The sequence below is a fragment of the Pseudophryne corroboree genome, chromosome 2 (assembly GCF_028390025.1).
Source record: "Pseudophryne corroboree isolate aPseCor3 chromosome 2, aPseCor3.hap2, whole genome shotgun sequence".
NCBI classification, from domain to species: domain Eukaryota; kingdom Metazoa; phylum Chordata; class Amphibia; order Anura; family Myobatrachidae; genus Pseudophryne; species Pseudophryne corroboree.
This window is the reverse complement of record NC_086445.1, coordinates 569,398,176-569,414,169: the sequence shown is the minus strand read 5'-3', so window position 1 is coordinate 569,414,169 and position 15,994 is coordinate 569,398,176. Positions and strand designations below refer to the sequence as shown.

Below are 15,994 nucleotides of genomic sequence, written 5' to 3'. Positions count from 1 at the left end.
ATCTGCAAATTATCGGATTTATGCAAAAATAACCGATTAGTGATGGACATCTCCAAGTGATTCCAGTCCCCTTGAGTACTACTAATAGCCAAATGTGGATATATAAGTAATTCAGATATTGTGGCAAAATTTATTGAGTACCGTCTTGTTCACCTTTTATTTATTATTTTATAGGATATACATGTGAAATAAATATGTCTTTTTAATTATAAGCCTTTTGGAAATTATATTGTTTTTTATATTGCATAAGCATGATCAGCCAGCGCTGGTAATTTTCTCCTTCACATTCTGTTTGCACTACCTCTGGGGATTTACCATCCCCCTACCGGCTGCTATTGATAGCGCACCCCCCCCTTCCCCTACATTCTGTGGCAGGCCTGCCACAGCCAAAAATCTGTAAATGCCCACTCCACAAGGAAGGTGGGCTCATCTTGGGCGGCTGCCCGAGGGGTCTCGGCTTTACAACTTTGCCGAGCAGCTACTTGGCCAGGAGCAAATACGTTTGTAAAATTCTACAAAATTGATATCCTGGCTGAGGAGGACCTGGAGTTCTCTCATTTGGTGCTGCAGAGTCATCCGCACTCTCCCGCCCGTTTGGGAGCTTTGGTATAATCCCCATGGTCCTTACGGAGTCCGCAGCATCCACTTAGGACGTTAGAGAAAATAAGAATTTACTTACCGATAATTCTATTTCTCATAGTCCGTAGTGGATGCTGGGCGCCCATCCCAAGTGCGGATTGTCTGCAATACTTGTACATAGTTATTGTTACAAAAATCGGGTTATTATTGTTGTGAGCCATCTTTCAGAGGCTCCTCTGTTATCATGCTGTTAACTGGGTTCAGATCACAGGTTATACGGTGTGATTGGTGTGGCTGGTATGAGTCTTACCCGGGATTCAAAATCCTTCCTTATTGTGTACGCTCGTCCGGGCACAGTATCCTAACTGAGGCTTGGAGGAGGGTCATAGGGGGAGGAGCCAGTGCACACCAGATAATCCTAAAGCTTTCTTTAGATGTGCCCAGTCTCCTGCGGAGCTGCTATTCCCCATGGTCCTTACGGAGTCCCCAGCATCCACTACGGACTATGAGAAATAGAATTATCGGTAAGTAAATTCTTATTTTCTCTTACGTCCTAGAGGATGCTAGGGACTCCAAAAGGACCATGGGGTTTATACCAAAGCTCCAGACCGGGCAGGAGAGTGCGGACGACTCTGCAGCACCAACTGAGCAAACGCAAGGTCCTCATCAGCCAGGGTATCAAACTTATAGAACTTTGCAAAAGTGTTTGAACCCGACCAGGTAGCTGCTCGGCAAAGCTGTAAAGCCGAGACGCCTCGGGCAGCCGCCCAAGAAGAGCCCACCTTCCTAGTGGAATGGGCCTTTACCGAATTTGGTAACGGCAATCCAGCCGTACAATGAGCCTGCTGAATCGTGTTACAGATCCAGCGAGCAATAGTCTGCTTCGAAGCAGGAGCGCCAACTTTGTTGGCTGCCTACAGGACAAACAGTGCTTCTATTTTCCTAACCCGAGCAGTCCTGGCTACATAGATTTTTAAGGCCCTGACTACATCCAGGGATTTGGAATCCTGCAAATCATCCGTAGCCACAGGCACCACAATAGGTTGGTTCATATGAAATGAAGAAACCACCTTAGGCAAAAATTGAGGACGAGTCCTCAACTCTGCTCTATCCACATGGAAAATCAAATAGGGGCTCTTGTGAGACAAGGCTGCCAATTCAGACACCTGCCTTGCAGATGCCAAGGCCAACAACAGGACCCCCTTCCAAGTGAGAAATTTTAATTCAACCGTTTGAAGAGGTTCAAACCAGTGAGACTTCAGGAACCGTAACATCACGTTAAGGTCCCATGGTGCCACTGAGGGCACAAAAGGAGGCTGGATGTGCAGCACTCCCTTTACAAAAGTCTGGACTTCTGGGAGAGAAGCCAATTCCTTCTGAAAGAAAATAGACAGGGCCAAAATCTGTACCTTAATGGAGCCTAATTTTAGGCCCATATCCACTCCTGTCTGTAGAAAGTGGAGAAAACGGCTCAGATGGAAATCTTCCGTAGGAGCATTCATGGCTTCACACCAAGATACATACTTCCTCCAGATACGGTGATAATGTTTCGCCGTCACCTCCTTCCTAGCCTTTATCAGAGTAGGGATAACTTCCTCCGGAATACCTTTCCCAGCTAGGATTCGGTGTTCAACCGCCATGCCGTCAAACGTAACCGCAGTAAGTCTTGGAACACGCAGGGCCCCTGTTGCAACAGTTCCTCCCTGAGAGGAAGAGGCCACGGATCTTCTGTGAGCATCTCCTGAAGATCTGAATACCAGGCCCTCCGAGGCCAATCTGGAACAATGAGTATTGTTTTCACTCTTTTTTTTGTCTTATGATTCTCAATATTTTTGAGATGAGAGGAAGAGGGGGGAATACATAGACCGACTGAAACACCCATGGTGTCACCAGGGCGTCCACCGCTACTGCCTGAGGGTCCCTTGACCTGGCACAATACCTCCGAAGCTTCTTGTTGAGGCGGGACGCCATCATGTCTATGTGAGGAATTCCCCAAAGACTTGTTATCTCTGTAAAAACTTCTTGATGAAGTCCCCACTCTCCTGGATGGAGATAGTGTCTGCTGAGGAAGTCTGCTTCCCAGTTGTCTTGAATGCCGAACCTGCGACCCCCTAGAAGGTGAGCACTTTGCAGCCACCACAGGAGAGACACCCTGGCCCTAGGGGACAGGCTTATCTTCTGATGTATTTGTAGATGGGACCCGGACCACTTGTCCAGGAGGTCCCACTGAAACGTCCTTGCATGAAACCTGCCGAAGGGGATGGCCTCGTAGGCTGCCACCATTTTCCCCAGAACACGAGTGCATTGATGAACAGACGCTCTTTTTGGTTTTAGCAGGTCTCTGACCATGTTCTGGAGGTCCCGGGCTTTTTCTATCGGGAGAAAAACCCTCTTCTGATCCTTGTCTAGAATCGTGCCTAGGAATGATAGTCGAGTCGAGAATCCAACCGTGTTGTTGTAGCACTCTCAGGGAGAGCGACACGCTCCTCTGCAATTGATCTCTCGATCTCGCTTTTATCAGGAGATCGTCCAAGTATGGGATAATTGTGACACCATCATCTCCGCCATCACCTTGGTGAAAATCCTCGGGGCCGTGGAAAGCCCAAACGGCAACGTCTGAAACTGGTAATGACAGTCCTGTACAGCGAATCTCAGGTACGCCTGATGAGGATATATGGGGACATGAAGGTATGCATCCTTTATGTCGAGTGACACCATAAAATCCCCCCCCCCCCCTTCCAGACTGGAGATCACAGCCCGGAGCGATTCCATCTTGAATTTGAACTTTTTCAAGTACAGGTTTTTAGATTTAAAATGGGTCTGACCGAACCATCTGGCTTCGGGACCACGAACAGGGTTGAAGAGTACCCTTTCCCCTGTTGGACTAGGGGAACCCTGACAATCACTTGCTGTTGACACAGCTTTTGAATTGCAGCTAACACTACTTCCCTCTCTGGGGGAGAAGCTGGCAAGGCCGACTTGAAAATCGGCAAGGGGGCACCTCTTCGAATTCCAGTTTGTAGCCTTGGGATACAATATCCATCGCCCAAGGATACACGTCTGACAGAATCCAGACCTGGCTGAAGAGTCGAAGACGTGCCCCCACCGGTGCGGACTCCCTCAGTGGAGCCCCAGCGTCATGCGGTGGATTTAGTAGAAGCTGGGGAGGACTTCTGCTCCTAGGAACTAGCCGAAGCAGGTGTTCTCTTCCCTCTACCCTTACCTCTGGCGAGGAAGGATGAGCCCCGACCTCTTCTGGACTTATGCGACCGAAAGGACTGCATCTGATATTGTGGAGTTTTCTTTTGCTGTGGGGGAACAAAAGGCAAAAAAAGAAGATTTACCCGCGGTAGACGTGGCAACCAGGTCCGCAAGACCTTCCCCAAATAAAACTTCACCTTTGTATGGTAAAACCTCCATATGCTTCTTTGAGTCGGCATCACCTGTCCATTGGCGGGTCCACAGGGCTCGCCTAGCCGAAATCGCCATGGCGTTGGCTCTCGAACCTAGCAGCCCAACGTCTCTTTGAGCGTCTCTCATATATAAGACTGCGTCTTTAATGTGACCTAAGGTCAATAAAATGGTATCTCTGTCTAGGGTATCAAGGTCAGCTGACAAGATATCTGTCCAAGCTGCAACTGCGCTACATACCCATGCTATTGCCGGTCTGAGTAAAGCACCCGTATGCGTATAAATAGATTTTAAAGTAGTTTCCTGTCTGCGATCAGCAGGATCCTTGAGGGCTGCCATGTCTGGAGACGCTAGCGCCACCTTCTTGGACAGGCGCGTTAAAGCCTTGTCCACCCTGGGTGAGGATTCCCAGCGTACCCTGTCCTGTGCAGGGAAAGGATACGCCATAAGAATCCTCTTGGGAATCTGCAGCTTTTTGTCTGGAGTTTCCCAAGCTTTTTCAAATAACTCGTTCAGCTCATGAGATGGGGGAAAGGTTACCTCAGGTTTCTTTTCCTTATACATGCGTACCCTCGTGTCAGGGACAGAGGGGTCATCTGTGATATGCAAAACATCTTTTATTGCAATAATCATATAATGAATACTTTTGGCCACCCTTGGGTGTAACCTCGCATCATCGTAGTCGACACTGGAGTCAGAATCTGTGTCGGTATCAGTGTCTGCTATTTGGGATAGGGGACGTTTTTGAGACCCAGAAGGGCCCTGTGACACAGTCGAAGCCATGGATTGACTCCCTGCTTTTTCCCTGGACTCTGCTTTGTCCATTCTCTTATGTAATAAAGTCACATTTGCATTTAAAACATTCCACATGTCCAACCAATCATGAGTCGGCGTTGCCGACGGAGACACCACAATCATTTGCTCCACCTCCTCCTTAGATGAGCCTTCCGCATCAGACATGCCGACACACTCGTACGGACACCCAAACACACAGGGATATAGTTATAAGGAGACAGTTCCCCAATAAGGCCCTTTGAAGAGACAGAGAGAGAGAGTGCGTGCCAGCACACACCCAGCGCCAAATGACAATGGAAACAATTTCCCAGATAATATAGCGCTTTTATATATGATTAACTGTGTAATACACTCACTGCGCCTTACAAGTGCCCCCCCCCCCCCCCCCCCTCATTTCAGCCCTGTGTCACTGTGTTCAGCAGGGGAGAAACCGGGGAGCCAGCTTCTCTGCAGTGCTCTGTGGAGAAAATGGCGCTGGTTAGTGCTGAGGGACCAAGCTCCGCCCCCTCCAGAGGCGGGCTTCGGTCCCGCTCAAATGTTTAAACTGGCGCGGGATTTTTATAATTACTGCTTCCGCAGCCTAGATACATATAAATGCCAGACTTAGAGGTTTATATTGCTGCCCAGGGCGCCCCCCCTGCGCCCTGCACCCATCAGTGCCTGCTAGTGTGTGTTGTGTGTGGGAGCAATGGCGCGCAGCGTTACCGCTGCGCACTTACCTCAGGGAAGATCTGAAGTCTTCTGCCGCCTAAGAAGTCTTCTTTTCTTCTTATACTCACCTGGCTTCTATCTTCCGGCTCTGTGAGGAGGACGGCGGCGCGGCTCTGGGACGAACGGCGAGGGGAGACCTGCGTTCCAAATCCCTCTGGAGCTGATAGGCTCTGCTTCTTAGGCTACTGGACACTATCACTTAAGTAGGTCTGCTTCTCTCTCCTCAGTCCCACGATGCAGGGAGCCTGTTGCCAGCAGTGCTCCCTGAAAATAAAAAACCTAACAAAATTATTTTTCAGAGAAACTCTGGAGAGCTCCCCTGTAATGTACCCAATCTCCTCTGGGCACAGGATCTAACAGAGGTCTGGAGGAGGGGCATAGAGGGAGGAGCCAGTGCATAGAGGGAGGAGCCATTCTAACGTTCTTTATAGTGCCCATGTCTCCTGCGGAGCCCGTCTATACCCCATGGTGCTTACGGAGTCCCCAGCATCCTCTAGGACGTAAGAGCAATTATAATGGTATATTCCCATTCTATTAGAGATAATGATAACGGAAATTAAATACATCCAATCTGTATATATTTATAGTGCTACTTCTGGTCCTCTCCACCAATGATAGAAAGTGTTTCTTCTCCATAAAAGCAGAATAAGTCCACGTATATGACTCCTTGACCGATCCGTCTGTATTTATTAACTTTTTTTTTTTTTTAAGACATGCAGCACTCACAAGACCAGAAGAGCTTTCGTATAAAGTCATCAGCATTCAAGCTAGTAACGTAAGTGAAGTGTTTATGCAGTTTATTGTTGTAACGTGAGCCAAGTCTATGCCGAGGATGGCCCCATCCAGCTCACCTGCTATTTCTACCTTGGACACTGCATCCTTTTCTAAAGTCAAGATGATCATTTACCTGTATTGGCTGAGTGTTTTTGCAAGACATTGTAACTCTGACATATCGCTGTTGTGACTGGAAAATGTATTCGTTTTAAGTTATTTGTAAAAAAAAAAAAGAAGAATTAGGAGTCACATTGTTATGATTCAATACGTGTAAATGGTGAATACATGTTGGAAATATAAAGCTTGGAGGAAAGTAAAAATAAGTGTCACTAAAAAAATGCTTACATAAACTATAAAAATTCACTACAATGAAATGGAAAGGGCAAAAGAAACCAAGAGGTTACTCCCTCCAGGAAAGTAATTTAATATAAATAAATGTTCACACACACTCACGGCAGTCAGTCGTAAAGTGTTGTCGTTGCTTAGTAAGTGACATATGGCACTACACACTCTACAGCCATTGCAATTCTTAGTAATAATACTATTCCTGTATTATCATGCTTTCTTTCCTCCTTTGTTTTTCATAGTGTTCCACAAACCATATTTTGTACCCACATTTTTTCACTGTAATGTGACCAAACTATGTAGTAGTAGTAGTAGTAGTAGGGCCATGATTGCACTTGACTTTTCTCTGACGTCCTAGTGGATGCTGGGGACTCCGTAAGGACCATGGGGAATAGCGGCTCCGCAGGAGACTGGGCACAAAAGTAAAGCTTTAGGACTACCTGGTGTGCACTGGCTCCTCCCCCTATGACCCTCCTCCAAGCCTCAGTTAGATTTTTGTGCCCGAACGAGAAGGGTGCACACTAGGTGGCTCTCCTGAGCTGCTTAGTGAAAAGTTTAGTTTTAGGTTTTTTATTTTCAGTGAGACCTGCTGGCAACAGGCTCACTGCATCGAGGGACTAAGGGGAGAAGAAGCGAACTCACCTGCGTGCAGAGTGGATTGGGCTTCTTAGGCTACTGGACACCATTAGCTCCAGAGGGATCGAACACAGGCCCAGCCATGGAGTCCGGTCCCAGAGCCGCGCCGCCGGCCCCCTTACAGAGCCAGAAGCAAGAAGAGGTCCGGAAAATCGGCGGCAGAAGACATCCTGTCTTCACCAAGGTAGCGCACAGCACTGCAGCTGTGCGCCATTGCTCCTCAGCACACTTCACACTTCGGTCACTGAGGGTGCAGGGCGCTAGGGGGGGGCGCCCTGAGCAGCAATAAAAACACCTTGGCTGGCGAAAATACATCACATATAGCCCCCAGGGCTATATGGATGAATTTTAACCCCTGCCAGAATCCATAAAAAAGCAGGAGAAAAGGCCGCGAAAAAGGGGCGGAGCCTATCTCCTCAGAACACTGGCGCCATTTTCCCTCACAGCTCCGTTGGAGGGAAGCTCCCCTGGCTCTCCCCTGCAGTCACTACACTACAGAAAGGGTTAAAAAAGAGAGGGGGGCACTAATTAGGCGCAGTATTAACAATACAGCAGCTATAAGGGGAAAAACACTTATATAAGGTTATCCCTGTATATATATAGCGCTCTGGTGTGTGCTGGCAAACTCTCCCTCTGTCTCCCCAAAGGGCTAGTGGGGTCCTGTCCTCTATCAGAGCATTCCCTGTGTGTGTGCTGTGTGTCGGTACGTTTGTGTCGACATGTATGAGGAGGAAAATGATGTGGAGGCGGAGCAAATTGCCTGTAATAGGGATGTCACCCCCTAGGGGGTCGACACCTGAGTGGGTGAACTGTTGGAAGGAATTAACAGTGTCAGCTCTTTACAAAAGACAGTGGTTGACATGAGACAGCCGGCTACTCAGCTTGTGCCTGTCCAGACGTCTCATAGGCCGTCAGGGGCTCTAAAGCGCCCGTTACCTCAGATGGCAGATACAGACGCCGACACGGATACTGACTCCAGTGTCGACGGTGAAGAGACAAATGTGACTTCCAGTAGGGCCACACGTTACATGATTGAGGCAATGAAAAATGTTTTACACATTTCTGAAACACCCCCTAGGGTGGATAAAGCGCTCACACGCTTGTCAAAACAAGGGCTCTACCCTCTCCTGAGATGGCCGCCCTTAAGGATCCTGCTGATAGAAAGCAGGAGGGTATCCTAAAATGTATTTACACACATACTGGTGTTATACTGCGACCAGCAATCGCCTCAGCCTGGATGTGCAGTGCTGGGTTGGCGTGGTCGGATTCCCTGACTGAAAATATTGATACCCTAGATAGGGACAGTATATTATTGCCTATAGAGCATTTAAAAGATGCATTTCTATATATGCGTGATGCACAGCGGAATATTTGCCGACTGGCATCAAGAGTAAGTGCGTTGTCCATTTCTGCCAGAAGAGGGTTATGGACACAACAGTGGTCAGGTGATGCGGATTCCAAACGGCATATGGAAGTATTGCCTTATAAAGGGGAGGAGTTATTTGGGGTCGGTCTTTCAGACCTGGTGGCCACGGCAACAGCTGGGAAATCCACGTTTTTACCCCAGGTCGCCTCTCAACATAAGAAGACGCCGTATTATCAGGCGCAGTCCTTTCGTTCCCATAAGGACAAGCGGGCAAAAGGTTCCTCATTTCTGCCCCGTGACAGAGGGAGAGGAAAAAGGCTGCAGAAATCAGCCAGTTCCCAGGAACAGAAGCCCTCTCCCGCCTCTGCCAAGCCCTTAGCATGACGCTGGGGCTTTACAAGCGGACTCAGGCACGGTGGGGCCCCGTCTCAAGAATTTCAGCGCGCAGTGGGCTCACTCGCAAGTAGACCCCTGGATCCTTCAGATGGTATCTCAGGGGTACAAATTGGAATTCGAGATGTCTCCCCTTCGCCGTTTCCTAAAGTCGGCTTTACCGACGTCTCCCTCCGACAGGGAGGCAGTTTTGGAAGCCATTCACAAGCTGTATTCCCAGCAGGTGATAATCAAGGTACCCCTCCTGCAACAGGGAAAGGGGTATTATTCCACACTGTTGTGGTACCGAAGCCGGACGGCTCGGTGAGACCGATTTTAAATCTAAAATCTTTGAACACTTACATACAGAAGTTCAAATTCAAGATGGAGTCACTCAGAGCAGTGATTGCGAACCTGGAAGAAGGGGACTACATGGTGTCTCTGGACATCAAGGATGCTTACCTTCATGTCCCAATTTACCCTTCTCACCAAGGGTACCTCAGGTTTGTGGTACAGAACTGTCACTATCAGTTTCAGACGCTGCCGTTTGGATGGTCCACGGCACCCCGGGTCTTTACCAAGGTAATGGCCGAAATGATGATACTCCTTCGAAGGAAGGGAGTTTTAGTTATCCCTTACTTGGACGATCTCCTGATAAGGGTAAGATCCAGAGAACAGTTGGAGGTCGGTGTAGCACTATCTCAGGTAGTGTTGCGGCAGCACGGTTGGATTCTCAATATTCCAAAATCGCAGCTGGTTCCGACGACTCGTCTTCTGTTCCTAGGGATGATCCTGGACACAGTCCAGAAAAAGGTGTTTCTCCCGGAGGAGAAAGCCAGGGAGTTATCCGAGCTAGTCAGGAACCTCCTAAAACCGAGCCAAGTCTCAGTGCATCAATGCACAAGTGTTCTGGGAAAAATGGTGGCTTCCTACGAAGCAATCCCATTCGGCAGATTCCACGCAAGAACTTTCCAGTGGGACCTGCTGGACAAATGGTCCGGGTCGCATCTTCAGATGCATCAGCGGATAACCCTGTCACCAAGGACAAGGGTGTCCCTCCTGTGGTGGTTGCAGAGTGCTCATCTTCTAGAGGGCCGCAGATTCGGCATTCAGGACTGGGTCCTGGTGACCATGGATGCCAGCCTGCGAGGCTGGGGAGCAGTCACACAGGGAAGGAATTTCCAGGGCTTATGGTCAAGCCTGGAGACATCACTTCACATAAATATCCTGAAGCTAAGGGCCATTTACAATGCTCTAAGCTTAGCAAGACCTCTGCTTCAAGGTCAGCCGGTGTTGATCCAGTCGGACAACATCACGGCAGTCACCCACGTAAACAGACAGGGTGGCACAAGAAGCAGGAGGGCAATGGCAGAAGCTGCAAGGATTCTTCGCTGGGCGGAAAATCATGTGATAGCACTGTCAGCAGTATTCATTCCGGGAGTGGACAACTGGGAAGCAGACTTCCTCAGCAGACACGACCTCCACCCGGGAGAGTGGGGACTTCACCCAGAAGTCTTCCACATGATTATAAACCGTTGGGAAAAACTCGACAGGTATTGCGCCAGGTCAAGGGACCCTCAGGCAATGGCTGTAGACGCTCTGGTAACACCGTGGGTGTACCAGTCAGTGTATGTGTTCCCTCCTCTGCCTCTCCTACCCAAGGTACTGAGAATTATAAGATGGAGAGGAGTAAGCACTATATTCGTGGCTCCGGATTGACCAAGAAGGACTTGGTAACCGGAACTTCAAGAGATGCTCACGGAGGATCCGTGGCCTCTACCTCTAAGAAGGGACCTGCTCCAGCAAGGACCCTGTCTGTTCCAAGACTTACCGCGGCTGCGTTTGACGGCATGGCGGTTGAACGCCGGATCCTGAAGGAAAAAGGCATTCCGGATGAAGTCATCCCTATCCTGATCAAAGCCAGGAAGGATGTAACCGCAAAACATTATCACCGCATTTGGCGAAAATATGTTGCGTGGTGCGAGGCCAGTAAGGCCCGACGGAGGAAATTCAACTGGGTCGATTCCTACATTTCCTGCAAACAGTAGTGTCTATGGGCCTGAAATTGGGGTCCATTAAGGTTCAAATTTCGGCCCTGTCAATTTTCTTCCAAAAAGAACTAGCTTCAGTCCCTGAAGTTCAGACGTTTGTAAAAGGGGTACTGCATATACAGCCTCCTTTTGTGCCTCCAGTGGCACCTTGGGATCTCAATGTAGTTTTTGGGTTCCAAAAGTCACATTGGTTTGAACCACTTAAATCTGTGGAGTTCAAATATCTCACATGGAAAGTGGTCATGCTGTTGGCCCTGGCCTGGGCCAGGCGCGTGTCAGAATTGGCGGCTTTATCCTGTAAAAGCCCTTATCTGATTTTCCATTCGGACAGGGCGGAATTGAGGACTCGTCCTCAGTTTCTCCCTAAGGTGGTTTCAGCGTTTCACCTGAACCAACCTATTGTGGTGCCTGCGGCTACTAGGGACTTGGAGGACTCCAAGTTGCTAGACGTTGTCAGGGCCCTGAAAATATATGTTTCCAGGACGGCTGGAGTCAGAAAATCTGACTCGCTATTTATCCTGTATGCACCCAACAAGTTGGGTGCTCCTGCTTCTAAGCAGACTATTGCTCGTTGGATTTGTAGTACAATTCAGCTTGCACATTCTGTGGCATGCCTGCCACAGCCAAAAATCTGTAAATGCCCACTCCACAAGGAAGGTGGGCTCATCTTGGGCGGCTGCCCGAGGGGTCTCGGCTTTACAACTTTGCCGAGCAGCTACTTGGTCAGGAGCAAATACGTTTGTAAAATTCTACAAATTTGATACCCTGGCTGAGGAGGACCTGGAGTTCTCTCATTTGGTGCTGCAGAGTCATCCGCACTCTCCCGCCCGTTTGGGAGCTTTGGTATAATCCCCATGGTCCTTACGGAGTCCCCAGCATCCACTAGGACGTCAGAGAAAATAAGAATTTACTTACCGATAATTCTATTTCTCGTAGTCCGTAGTGGATGCTGGGCGCCCATCCCAAGTGCGGATTGTCTGCAATACTTGTACATAGTTATTGTTACCAAAAATCGGGTTATTGCTGTAGTGAGCCATCTTTTCTAGAGGCTCCTCTGTTATCATGCTGTTAACTGGGTTTAGATCACGAGTTATACGGTGTGATTGGTGTGGCTGGTATGAGTCTTACCCGGGATACAAAATCCTTCCTTATTGTGTATGCTCGTCCGGGCACAGTATCCTAACTGAGGCTTGGAGGAGGGTCATAGGGGGAGGAGCCAGTGCACACCAGGTAGTCCTAAAGCTTTACTTTTGTGCCCAGTCTCCTGCGGAGCCGCTATTCCCCATGGTCCTTACGGAGTCCCCAGCATCCACTACGGACTACGAGAAATAGAATTATCGGTAAGTAAATTCTTATTTTTTTTTCCCCTACTACATTTGTCTAAAAGATGTGCTATTATGAAATTTATTTGCAAAGACCTTTCACCATGCTGTGTATTGTTGCACTTGTTATAATGCTGTATACTGTGTCTGTTACAGTCCCAAAATGATTTACAATTCCCGGGATCACCAGACTACAATATCTGGATCCCAGAATGAATTTCAGGATTGAGATTAAAACAGAAAATACAAAGAACATATTAAAACAACCCTGTGCTCTACACTGGAAATAGGCCCATGTAATGCAAATTGCAACATTCTAAAAAAAAATGTATTTGCTGAAAGTACCACCTAAGATAAAGCAGGGCAGGGTCTCATCGCTAAGTCTGGTTTCAGATTTTATTCCCCATATACCCAGGTGTAGAGAAAGCAAGCTCCGGGTTTATGCTGGTGGATGGAATAGACAGTAGGACCAGGTATACCACTTCCAAATGATGGTCTCGTTTACCTCCCCACTCGTACACTGCCATTTCTTTCTTTGTTGTCCCTGCTATTTCAGCTAGTTGAGATTCTGGTTGTGCTGGTTTCATTGTTTTTTTCAAATCAAGATCAAACCTTTGCTTTAAAGTACAGCAAGTCTGTGTCTAGGGATGTTGCTGGTCAGTCGCACACTACTTTCCCGCCGGCTGAAGTCCATCCCAGTCTCTTTAATGAGTGTCAGCGGCAGCAGGGCCGTGTGCAAGTCACATACACTGCATCCGGAACTGTGACGCTGTGTGGTCACTGAGACAGTAAGTTGCTGTGAGTGGCTGTCTCAGTGATCACGGGAATCCTGTTAATACACGTGATGTGGTGCTCAAAAACCCAGGGAAACGGGCACCCAAAAGTGGCAGGATTGGGTTCCCTAGTAACACGGGTTACTTATAGGTGCAGTTCACAGAATCCAACACTTCACAGATCTAAAAATTGCAGATACCAGAACACAGGTAGACAAGTTTAAAGTATAATCGCAATACTTTCCTACATTTTCCTGTAGAGGCAATGGAGATGGCCACTGTTGGCAAGTGGGGAGAATCGTATCATTTTGACCTCCCCTTGTCACATTTTGGCAAATAATTGGATCACGCAGGGAGGTCAGAGCAGCACATCATCACGTCCTCCTGTCCCCACCATTTCTCTGGGATATATTAGGGTACCTGCTCTCTAAAATTTCGGGGGTCATTCTTAGTTGATCGCTAGCTAGCAACTTTTTGCAGTGCTGCGATCAGGTTAAATCTCTGCAAAACTGCGCATGCACCGCAATGCGCAGGTGCGTTGTACGGGTACAAAGAGGATCGGTGCTGGTCGATGGATTTAACGAAGAATCCATTCGCACAGTCGAACGCAAGGTGATTGACAGAAAGAGGGCGTTTATGGGTGTCAACTGACCGTTTTCTGGGAGTGTTTGAAAAAAACACAGGCGTGTCCAGGCGTTTGCAGAGCTGGTGTCTGACGTCAGTTCCGGGACCAAAATGACTGAAGTGATCGCAGCGGCTCAGTAAGTCTAGAGCTACTTAATTGGTACAAAAGGGAAATGTTCCGCACAGGTTGGTTGTTATAGACAGAACCTCCTTAGAGGATTATGGTCCAATACCAACAGTACAAGAAGTTTGTTAATTACACGTGTTGATAGAAGGTCGGTGGTGCTCCCAGAGTCAATGAGATTACATGGAAAAAGGAAAGGAAAAAAGAAAGACTCTGTGTTGGAGCACTCTTATCTTACAGAAATATATATCGATAAAATGTAACTTTTAATAAATTCCTATTAAAATATATTGTGTTGCCTTGGTTAAAAATTATCAATACTATTATATTCTATTGGGAAAGCCCTGTCGATTTAGAATATAATTTTGACATGTATGATATATTCCCAATGTGGTATTGTATAAAAGGTCTCTTATACTGTTAATTGATACTTAACAATATTTAAATAAAATTTTGTTGCCTTGTGTACACTCCCCCATAGGCGGCGACTATCTGATCGCAGTGCTGCAAAAAGTTGCTAGTGAGCGATCAACTCTGAATGACCCCCTTCGTGAGTCTACTGAATGTTCTGAGAGAGTACACAAGTCTGCTAGCCTCCCTATTGTACAGCTGCAGTGTTGAACTGAAGAGCTTTTGTTTTTTAGGACCAGGAGAGAAATAAGGAACTTTCTCGCATCATGGGCGAGTTCCGGTCTGAGGAGACCCACGTTCAGAGTACCAGTAAAGGAGATGATCTTCTAGCGCTAATGGATGGACTGTGATGATGTCTCTGTCGTGAAAAAAAATGCACAGACATGGCTTATGTGTTGATAAAATATGTATAAATTCCTGTAAATATCTGTATAATATATGAATTCTGATGTTAAAGTTTATAGAAAAAAAAGAATATTTTATGGAATAATGGGTGATATTCAATGCTGGGGGGGTGCGAGCTGAAATGTAGATGCCAGCAGCCATCGTGCCCAACTGGAGCTACAATTGAATACCTCCGTTTGGGCGCCATCTGGTGGCTGCTGGCAGATAAACATTTGAATTCCACCCAATGTGTCTAGTACTGTAAATTAATATAGGTATTAGTAATACCCTCTGAGATCTGTCTACTGTATAAAAGCATATGGTGATAGAGGTCCTCCATGATTTAAATCCTTTTAATTTACAGTGGAGGATACATTATCCCATATATAGGTACAGAAACGTGTAATGCATTAAGTGGGCAGCTTGTATGAGTGACAGGTCACATTTTATATATTATTGATATGTATGTCGATCAATAGAGTCTATCCATATACAAGACACCATTCCTTTCTTACGACTTCTCATAAAGTCTTCTGTACCAGAAATTGTTGCAAGTTGTCAAGTTGTATCATTGTACACTATTCCTTTTATGTGTGTGTAGATCAGTTGGTGATCTTTGTGTGCGCAGGGAAACTCAAACTGTGACACATATTCAACTGCAGAATTACAAAGTTTTTGTAATGTTGGTAGTTGTTCCTGCCGGTGTGTAGCCCTGGGAAGCAGCACACAGCCTATTCCTGGAATGGACAGTATTGGAGAGGGAGATAATTGTGTCAGCATAGACCGTAGGAAACGTTAGATTTGTCACCACATTTCCCTAGACCAAAGCACATAAAAACAGTATAAACATTAATTTATTTTACTACAGTGGACTAACTTTACATGCCCTGTACTCTTATAGTCGACCATTTATTAGTAATCACAATTTTCTTTTCTCTTGTTAATGATTACTTTCTTTGTGGTCACTGGGGGTAATTCAGACCTGATCGCTCGCTAGTGTTTTTTGCAGCGCTGCGATCAGGTCAGAACTACGCATGCGTATTCACCGCAATGCGCCGGGCGCGTCGCACAGGTACAAAGCAGATCGCCGCTCAGCGATGGATTTGTGCGAAGAATCCATTCGCACAGGCGATCGCAAGGAGATAGACAGGAAGAAGGCGTTTGTGGGTGGTAACTGACCGTTTTCTGGGAGTGGTTGGAAAAACGCAGGCGTGTCCATGCGTTTACAGGGCGGGTGTCTGACGTCAATTCCGGCCCCGGACAGGCTGATGTGATCGCAGCGGCTGAGTAAGTCCTGGGCTACTCAGAGACTGCAC

At 47.4% G+C, this 15,994-nt stretch overlaps 1 protein-coding gene across 2 annotated transcripts in view; it reads left to right on the top strand.

The window, feature by feature from the left end:
* The window catches only part of OSCP1 (organic solute carrier partner 1), a 110,453-nt gene extending 95,230 nt beyond the window's left edge, over positions 1–15,223 (top strand). The window contains exons 9-11 of one of the 2 annotated variants that reach the window (XR_010230817.1): positions 6,208–6,271; positions 14,365–14,433; positions 14,528–14,614. Coding sequence is in view for 1 of the 2 variants with exons in the window: in XM_063954392.1 (XP_063810462.1) it covers positions 6,208–6,271; positions 14,528–14,644 (181 nt within the window). In the remaining variant the exon portion in view is untranslated. Of the gene's footprint in view, positions 1–6,207; positions 6,272–14,364; positions 14,434–14,527 lie in introns of both variants that reach the window. The other variant, XM_063954392.1, reaches the window with a different exon arrangement.
* The last annotated feature ends 771 nt before the right edge of the window (positions 15,224–15,994 follow it).